Raw genomic sequence first — 9,705 nt, 5'->3', positions numbered from 1 at the left:
GTACAGTGATAGAGTGGGTAATATAAAGAGGTGGCACCTGAAAATGAGGCTCCTTCAGTATTCCAACCAATTCTGCAATATTCTCATCTTTATTTATTAAGGGACTGATGTCTTCAAGAATTTCATTCACCAGCTCCAGGTTGTTGTCACTGACAGCCTCAAGTTTAGAATCTTCTAGTCGCTCATGAGCCTGTACGATAAAATAAATACGTAAGACTATGATGTAAGTAAGTTTCAAGTAAACAGCACTTGCAATTTATAAACCTTTTAATTATTTTTGATGCACCTTTCAACAGGAAAGCAGCAACAGTTACATATAGTCTAATACATACATTTTGTTTTTATAAATGCTGAAGGATTTTGCATCCTTAACTACAAGACACAAAAAAGATTACAGGCAGCACCTGTCAGATATGCTTGCCTGTCCATACTTCCTATAACCTCCATGCTATCTACATACATCAAACAGTCCTCTCTGAACAGTAGCATGCCTCACATCTTTTCTGCTTCAGAACCTAGTACTTGTGTACTTTCTAGAAGGACAAAAAATAAATACAGGATCTGCTCAAAAAAATATAGTCTGCATTTGAGAAACATTTACCTGAAGCTCCTCCTACTCAGACACCTCTGAATGACAAATTCGACCGGAAAGACTGCATAACTAAGGGAATTCTGAACAAAGTCTGCAGCAAAGAGGAATAACAGTACGTTGGGCTGCACGGGTGAGCGTTGGCAGCAGTCTGAGGAAGGTGATCCTTCCCCTCTGCTCAGCACTGGTGAGGCTGCACCTGGAGTCCTGTGTCCAGTTCTGGGCCACCCAGGTTAAGAGAGACATGGGCATGCTGGAGAGAGTCCAGTGAAGGGCCACTAAAATCACAAACAGACTGGAGCATCTCTCCTGTGAAGAAAAGCTGAGACAGCTGGGAATGTTTAGCCTGGAGAAGGGAAGGGGTCTCACCCACGTGCAGAAATACCTGAAGGGAGAGTGCAAAGAAGACAGAGACAGGTTCTTTCCACTGGTGCTCACTGGTAGGACAAGAGGCAATAGGGACAAACTGACACACAGGAGGATTTGAACATCAGGGAATATTTTTTTAACGTGAGGTTGACTGAGCGCTGGCATGGGCTGCTCAGAATGGTGGTGGAGTCTCCTGCCTTGGAGATATTTGAAAGACGTCAGGACATGATCCTGGACAAGCAGCTGTAGGTGGTCCTGCTTGAGCAGGGGCATTGGACAAGGTGACCTCAAGAGGTCCCTTCCAACCTCAAGTGTTCTGTGATTCTGGGACTACTTTTTCATCTTTCTAGAGCTATTGCTGCAGATACAACCCTTTCCTAAACATTGCAGGCACTTAAATGCATTGGAAGGTAGGAGATTTGAGCTGCAAGAGAAATACCTCAAACTGAAATGCTTTGTTTATTTTAGGCAGCACTTTACCAAAAATTAGGGACTAAGAGGAGGCCAAAAATAGCTAAGACTCTCAACACATTCTGAATTAAGAGTTATTTACAACACTGTAGCAACAAGAAGTTAACGATTGCTGTGGCAGGTAAAACACAAAAAATAACGGATTAATGTAAGACTCCTCCATATATACTTCCCATATATTTATAATCTGTGCGTGCACATATCTACTTGCTTATCAGTGTTTCAAAACAGATGTTAACATAAAATTTCGCTAAATCCAATAAACTTTGTTCCCTGAAATCAACTGGGTATTGAATCTTACTTCGCATCTATAAAATGCCATTTCTGGAGAAACAATGATCACTGGAAAGGCTAACTTTACATGCAGAAAGGCATTTCAGACATTCCCCAACACCCTCAAACCAAATGACCATGATTACAACATTCATAGGGAGCTTGGCACCTACACACATCCTCCTTAGTAAAGGAATGCTATTTTGTACATAACATGTACAGTAAACAGTATGGTCTTTTAGAAGTTCCCTTGTTTTACAGCCAGTAGAAACCCAAATCTATTGACTTTTAAACACACTCCAACTTTTGCAAGATTAGAGAATTTGGGTTACCTCTTTTCCTACTTCTTTTCTTTAAAATGTTACCACTAACAAGATGCTTAATATAAATACAAATATCCTCACCCTTCACCCCAAAATCAAGGCTATGAATATATAGCAGAACAGAAAGTTCATTAGTCAACAACCTCTCATCCTGTACTATGCTGAGGAGTAGCAGAATATGGAATAGTATGAATATTTAAAACAAAAAGGAATAGCAAACTTAGATACTATATTTTATTTCAGTTCATAATTTCAGAGATGCTAAACCAAGTCTTTAAATTCATTAAATGTTCAGGTAATAAGGATTTTGCCTTTAACAATCTGAAATCCTAAATACTGGACACCATCTGTTTATAGATTAGTCACAAGATGTTTCCTTGGTCTAGGTTTGGCATACACCTGATATGACGTAGGCTCTGCTACAAAAAGCACTGCATTTAGTGTGACTGCAGAATAGATAAAGTTTTGAGGTTCAAGAGACAATCCAGGAGAATTTTAGTAAGATGGTTAAGTATCAAAACAGAGTAAAATTAGCTTATGTTTCAAATTCAACAACTGTCTTCAAAAAAAAGCATAACAATTCTAAAAGCTAGTTAGGACTGACCATAAAACATCAATAAATGACAGGAAAATGCATTTTACAATGATTTCAGTTACTTCCCCTTTCCCCTCAAAAGCCCCTTGAAACATATTTACTTAGGGACATGGTTTAGTGGCTAACATTGGTGGCAGGGACATGGCTGGACCAGAAGATCCTGGAGGTCTTTTCCAACCTTAATGATTCTATGAATTTATTCTATATGTAAATTGGAAAAAAGTTCATAGGTAAACACAAACTTCAACACAAAAAACCTACCACCCACTGAAGAATGGAAAGATACAGTAAATGAACCGTCTCCCAAAAAAAAGAACTGTAATATCCACCTTAATACCTTTATTCTTGACAGGAAGAGAGTGAGATTACTTTAATGCAACTTTAAAGGATTAGCCAAACTTGGCATTGCAAAATATTATAAGCATATACTATCCTTATTAATTGCCTTAATACTTTAAGGGCTGAAAAGAAAAAGGTTTTTTGTTTGTTTATTTTTGTCCTTTTTGACTACAATATAATGATTAGTCTTAATAGCAGACTAACTAAGTGGAAGTTTTAAACTAAAAAAAGGGTAGGTTTAGATTAGATATTCGGAAGAAATATGGTGGTGGGGCACTGGAACAAGCTGCCCAGAGAGGCTGTAGATGCCCCATCCCTGTAAGTGTTCAAGGCCAGGCTGAATGGGGCTTTGGGCAGCCTGGTCTTAGTGGGAGGTGTCCCTACCCATGGCAGGGGGGTTGGAATTAGGTCTTTAAGGTCCCTTCTAGTCTGTGATGCTATCATTCTAATCAAAGAAACTGAAAAGTCTTTGACATTTCTGTCCCTGTCTGAAATGAATGTGCACAACTAATCTGACCATCTCAGGGTCTGGCGAGAATTCACTATTCTGATAAAACTAGCTCTTCTAATAGAAAAACAAGGTTGATACATTTTCAGAGTCAAATGTGTATGTATGAACTACATACACTTCGTGAAATACGTTATCGTTTTCATTCTTGTCCTTATTTAGCTCTGCTGTTTAGGACTGGGGTTTAGGTTTCAATTCCGAAATAATTACAAAAGAAAAAAATGAGTGTGGTCATGCCATATGGACACAGTTAAACCTTTCAGCATTCTAGATAAAGCAAGTTTACAGCTAGGATCTTGTCTGTTTCCTTTACAAGCACTTTTTTTTTTTTAAACATCTGCTAGTCGTTAAATTCCCCATAATTGCAACTGGCGATTAATGTACAAATTCTTCATAAGAATAAATGCTTTGCAATGAAAATTTTCTTCATGATAAAATTTAAAGATGAAGTATGTAACAGATACTGAAGCTGGAAACAACCGTAAGCAAGAAAGTGTTTTAACTTACTCCAGTAAATTTAGTACACAAATTTTCCCCTCTGCAGTCATCTCACCAGCAGATAAGACACTTCCAGTATTTGTTAAGTTTATTGCTATGCAACTTCTTCCATTTGTAACCCATGGTTTTGAACAGTTAAAGAGAAATGAATTCTTATATGAATTCTTATGAGATGTTTTCTTTTCCAGATATTTTACTGAGCAAAATCCATGCACAACAATTCTTTAGCTTTACAGAGTATTTCATGGCTGCCTGGAGGGCATCCCTTCAGATGTCTGTTCACATTAAAGTGATAGCTATATTTAAGTTAACTTTTTTTCTCATGTAAGGAACTTATTTTTATGAAAAATAACAAAGAATGTAAGGGCTGTATAATATTGACTGCATCTCCTTATGATAAGCTACATTTTAATTTCAGAATCCAAAGAATTTTTGTAAACATTATCTTACATAATTAGTAGTACTACCATCTAAGAATAAAATATTTGCATAATTCAAGACCACAGCTAAGAATAGTCCACATCATCTGAGCGCTGCTAACCAAAGGTCCCAGTATTACTCTGAGATCTAGGAAAGGGCCTGGAGAGAATATTCACTGGGTTGAACAGAAAGCCATTTTGAGCCAAAGAAAACAAGACCTGTTTATGCCATGGGGGAAAGAAGGTTATTGCTCTCACTTTTAATCTTTAGCAAAAATGCTAGAAGTGGGAAGGCATATGGGTTTTGCACACAACGGTAGTCACAAGACTATATTAAAACCAACTACTTCTAATTCCAAGCATTTTGACGTTTTCTTCATAAATAATTTTAACACATTATTTCTGGAGTTTCTGAATTTTTCTTTCTCCTCTAGATCTTCCATGTCAAGATTTTACTTTCCCAATAAATCACTGTGCGCAGAAATTAGATTATATCAAATATGCTACATCTGTTTTCAAGAACTCTTTCAAGTCCTTCAACAAGACATACCATACATAAAAGCCACTGCTGATACCTCAAATCCATACTCAGTGTTCACACAATAGTAACAATTGTAATATTTCCAGATTCTGCTCAGAGCAGTGAGTTGAAATACCTTAGCAAGTGATCTTACAATAGGGTTTTCCATAATTCCTTTGAGAAAAATCAGGTCTATTTCTTCAGCGCCTGTTGATGTCGGCAGATCAGTAAGGTTATCCAGTACCTGCTGCATGGCTGCTGGTAAGAGGGAAAAAGAAAAAAAAAGTAAGTACTGACCAAAATAGCCTTGGATAAACAGCAAAAACTCTGGAAAACACCACAGTATTAAAATTAGAATTTTTACGCAGCCAACTACATACTGAGAGCAGTGGAAAGAATGGAAAACTATTGTCTTATTATAATTAGAAAGAGGGAGGTAAGGTATCTATCCAAATCCTTATCACAGTCAACTTAAATCCAGGACCAGCACATTCCTTTTAACATTCACTACTATTGAAACACCGAGAAAAAAAATCAACAAGTATAAACTACATATATGATATGCATAATATTGCAAATACAATAAAAGCAACTCATTCATGACTGTTTTTGTCTAATTTCACTTTCAGATAAAGTTTTCAGTCCTTATACACACCAAACACCTACAAGTTTTAGAATGCTTGTATAGGCAGATGCCACTGTTTTTGAAATGAACACATAATTTCTATTTTTTTTTAACCAAAATGTGCTGCCAAGGCAGCTCCTGGGGACACTTGTGTCCGTCCTTTGTCTTTTCCAACCTAAATGATTCTAGATTCTGTCCCCAACAGTCACAACCTCCAGTTCTGACTTCCTGCACTGCAGCACTAAGTGTAAGTGGTGCAGATGCTACCACCAACCTGGTGCCACCAGCTGCTGCATCAGGAAATGTATCTTAGAACCTGAAATCCATTGTTGCTGCTCAGTGGACGATTTCCTTCCTATCTACAAAATCACAGAAAGAACTAGAGCAGCTTGGGTTGAGAGTGAGCAACGGTGCCCATGAAAAAGCCAGCAAACCCTACCATCCCAGCTGTCTTGTCCCACAGTGTCATTTATGAGGTGAATGATGAGAATTTATTGTATAACTGTGTCCTTCAACCATTTATTTAAGATAAAGTCGAATAAAACAGATTTTTTATGTTAGGCAGCAGGTGCAATGTGTTCACGTACTGCAGAATTCTTGTGCATTTGGGCGCGTATGCAGTAGCCCTTAGCAGGAACTTCCCAGGCTAGCTCCAAGCTTGCGGAGATGACAATGTGTAAGCTTCGGCTAAGCACAAAAGGAGGCACCACTGGAGAAAGTTACCATGTCCTTCACAAGGTAAACAGTCATTTTTTCCATCTTTTCCAACATATGATTAAACATTCTCATCTTGTTAGTATTATCTTAGTAGTGAATAACCTATACTGTTCTTGTTTTTAACAGTATTCCTTCAAACTCCCGCAGAGTTATGTTGCATGCTCAGACAGACACACACAGGCCCACTAAACAATTTCCGCGAAGATCCCCAAGAAGCTAAAAGTATTAGAAAAACCACTGTGTACTGCAGTGCTCTGCATGCTGCACAGCAGTATACATCAAGACAATCAGAAAGCCTATATGCCCCTTCTCCCACACAAGAATTTACCCTTAACTCTCCTCGTGGCTTTATAATGAAAGCTATTATGAAACACAGCAAAGTAAGAGAACAAACAGCATTTCTCAACACCTACTTTCTAATTTGAATGCTTCCTAGAAAATTCCATTTCAAGGAAATATTTTCTGGCTGTTCTTTCTCCCAAGTGGAACTGACTTTTCAGCAATCAAATAATCTTATATACCACATTTTAACTACAGCACTGAATGTCAAAAGACTTCATTTTTTAATAATTTTAACCATACTTCTCACTTCCAAAAAGCGAGTCCTCTGTGAAACCATGAGTAGGAAGGAAAATGACACTTACATAATGCTTTCAGACTTTGAAGCAATATTGTTTCTACTTTTTTAATAGACAAAGCGCTGTTAGCGATCACACGTTGCATAAAGTCACCAAACCAAATAGCTGAATAAAATATAATACCGCTAAGTATCCTTTTTGTTTTTTGTTTTAAACCAGCTGTAAGGTAAAGCAAAAATTTTGTGTGAGAGAAAAACTCTAAGAAGCTTCAAAAGAGATTATGCAGCTGTTACCTGGTACAGTAACAGAACAATGTTTATATGGTTAACTCTTCACTGCTTCATATTCACCTGGAGAAAAAAAAAAAAAAACCTGACGACGATCAAATGTTGTTTTGCCAAAAGTCATCAAGAGCATCTTCTAAAAGGAATTATGTTATTTTTTATTAAAAAAAAAAGGCAATAACACATGGAGATGCAGACAAGCTTTTTGTGGTGCACTAGACTAAGCACTTTAATCTCACTTTTGAATTTACTATGCAAGTCATGGACCAGCTTCAAACGTAGTTCCCAGTCAATGTGAAATGCTAATATTTGTTCACGTGTAAAAACAGCTTTGAAAGTTTAAGCAATATATTTACCTACATATGCCTTTGATCTTCATACATGTATTTTCAAGCAATTTGATTTCCCCACAGACAGTTTAACTGGGGGAAGGAGAGGAAAGGGAAATACACTTTGATAAATGTGTTATAGATTCTCCTTTTACATATCTACTCAACAGCCCCTTGTTTATTCATTTCTAGGAAAAAGTCCTCCTAAACTACCACCAGCAGGAGATACATTGTCTCCAGGTTTAATTATAAAGCTCTTTCAGAGCAATGTAAATATACACAGAATTTCAAGTAGGAGTATTAACTGACAAGAGTTCTTTCAGAAAAGTATCTTCTCTTTGGAGCAGCAGGGATGAAAGCTGAAGATGTAAATACTCACAAAGGGAAGTTTCACTTAAAAGATCAGGTCCCACTCAGAAAGAAATGGAACTCAGGAGTTTAGAGATCATCATACCCGAGTGTCCTCTCAAACACTGCCTTTTGAGCCTCCCATCTCTTCTCATCTGGTAAATCTGCCCTTGAAATGTTGATACAGGTTTCTTGCTGGAGGAGGCAGAGGGAAAAAGACGAGCAGAACTTAAATGTATGTCAGGCATGTGAGAAATAAGAACTACGGTGAACAAACACATAGCCTGGTAAACCACCAAATTGCATAAGCCCGGTTCTTAGGAGTGCTTTGGTGCCCAGTAAAAAGGAATCGTCTGCTTTTCCTTCAGGGGAAATATCCACTGGGTGTCTCGCCTCCCTCATCCCATCTTTTAGAAGAAAACTGGTGAGAACATCCTAACTTTGAGAGCTCTACAATTTGCCACATTCTCCCTCCAAAGATGAGCTTTTATATGTATCTGTATCTACATACAGATAGATAGATATAGATATATTCCAAGACCAATCTGGGTAAAACTTCAAATTCTCATCACAACAAAGGATTTGCTTTTGTGAGGACAACAGGTAGTAAGTATGGTTAACTAAACCAACTAGGAATACAGACATTACAAGAAACACACCTTGACAACAGCCTCCAGACAGAACAGTAGGAACTGAGCAGCAGAAACAGGCTTTCAGCTGAGACAGGGTGTTGAAATAAAGGGACTCTTAGGGAAAAGTGACAACAGAACCGAGTTTGAGATAGGACTCCTAAGAGGAAATGAGATTACACTCTCCACTCCAGGCCCCTGGCTTGGTAACAGGGAACACACCCACACATACAACTGATTTCCACAGTCAATTTTCACAGAACATCTTCATAACCATAGAAGGATGAAAGCCTCGAGCGAGACTCAGCAGGAAAGTACTACTCTGCTGTGTGCACACTGAACGATTTAATCCTGCTACAGATACGACTCCACACTCAGAGCAGCCAGGTCGTCGTTTGAACCCCGCGTCAGAAAGGGAAAGGCAGATGCAGGGGGAAGGCATGCTAATTGATCTTTGTAGCAATCACTGGGCATCCTGAGGCATAACAATACAAACATCCCACTTACGAATGTGAAATTTACTAACGAGAATTAGCTCCTCCTAAATTTGCATATAGCTCTTCAGATAGCCAAAGAATGATGCTTCAAAGGTTTAATCTACATACTGTACCTTGCAATAGTAAATTCAGATCAAATAGAGGTAAAATATGGTATGACAGACTCTTCCCTTCCGGTGTTTGTAGCAAAGGCAGGTTTTCAACAAGCTCTCAACTATGATCCTTCCATCACATTTGATTTTTTTTTTCAGCACCTAATTCTTGTCTAGATTAATTCTATGTAGAGGGAAGAGGAAGCATACATTTAAATAAATTTTCCAGATTTGCAGACAGAAGACAAATGTCTCACTCACTGGGGAAAATGAAAGCTTTCTAGAGTGAATATTTTGCACAGATTTTTTTAGCTTAATTTCATTTTATTATTCTCCAAGCTTACAAACAAACAGGGAACTAAAAGCAAATTACATATAATATACTGAAATAAACTTACGCATATTTATTTTCAAAACCTACTGATTCTTACAGGGAGGTATGGTGAAATCAAGGACCATTGGTGAGCCTGGTGCTTCACACAAAATCTAGAAAGTTCGATTAAAGTCTTGTCTCATACACAAACTTTGGGACCAAGTTCTTCTGTGACTGAAAGCCTTTTCAAGATAGAAATATCCAAAAGAAAAGTTTCACGAGACACCCAATATGCACAGACAGAAGAAAAATTGATTCGGCTAGCCTTTGGTTAAAGGCTCACACAGCCTTTAACCAGTGACAGCTGATTCCATTTCTTCCATTGGTAC

The 9,705-nt window shown here is 37.9% G+C and overlaps 1 protein-coding gene across 12 annotated transcripts in view; it reads right to left on the bottom strand.

Annotated features, from left to right (window-relative positions):
- Window positions 1-9,705, bottom strand: part of PALS2 (protein associated with LIN7 2, MAGUK p55 family member) — a 58,103-nt gene that overhangs the window by 22,312 nt on the left and 26,086 nt on the right. For 8 of the 12 annotated variants that reach the window (XM_066991844.1, XM_066991840.1, XM_066991838.1 and 5 more), the window contains 2 exons: window positions 5,041-5,162; window positions 38-190 (listed from right to left, as the gene is read on the bottom strand). In XM_066991844.1, coding sequence (XP_066847945.1) covers window positions 38-190; window positions 5,041-5,157 — 270 coding nt within the window. In that variant the 5' untranslated portion in view covers window positions 5,158-5,162. Of the gene's footprint in view, window positions 1-37; window positions 191-5,040; window positions 5,163-5,570; window positions 5,698-9,705 lie in introns of those variants that run through there. The other 4 variants (XM_066991842.1, XM_066991843.1, XM_066991841.1 and 1 more) reach the window with 2 other exon arrangements.

Source organism: Anser cygnoides, chromosome 2, assembly GCF_040182565.1.
Source record: "Anser cygnoides isolate HZ-2024a breed goose chromosome 2, Taihu_goose_T2T_genome, whole genome shotgun sequence".
Lineage (NCBI taxonomy): Eukaryota > Metazoa > Chordata > Aves > Anseriformes > Anatidae > Anser > Anser cygnoides.
This window is presented reverse-complemented; position numbering and strand designations above follow the sequence as displayed.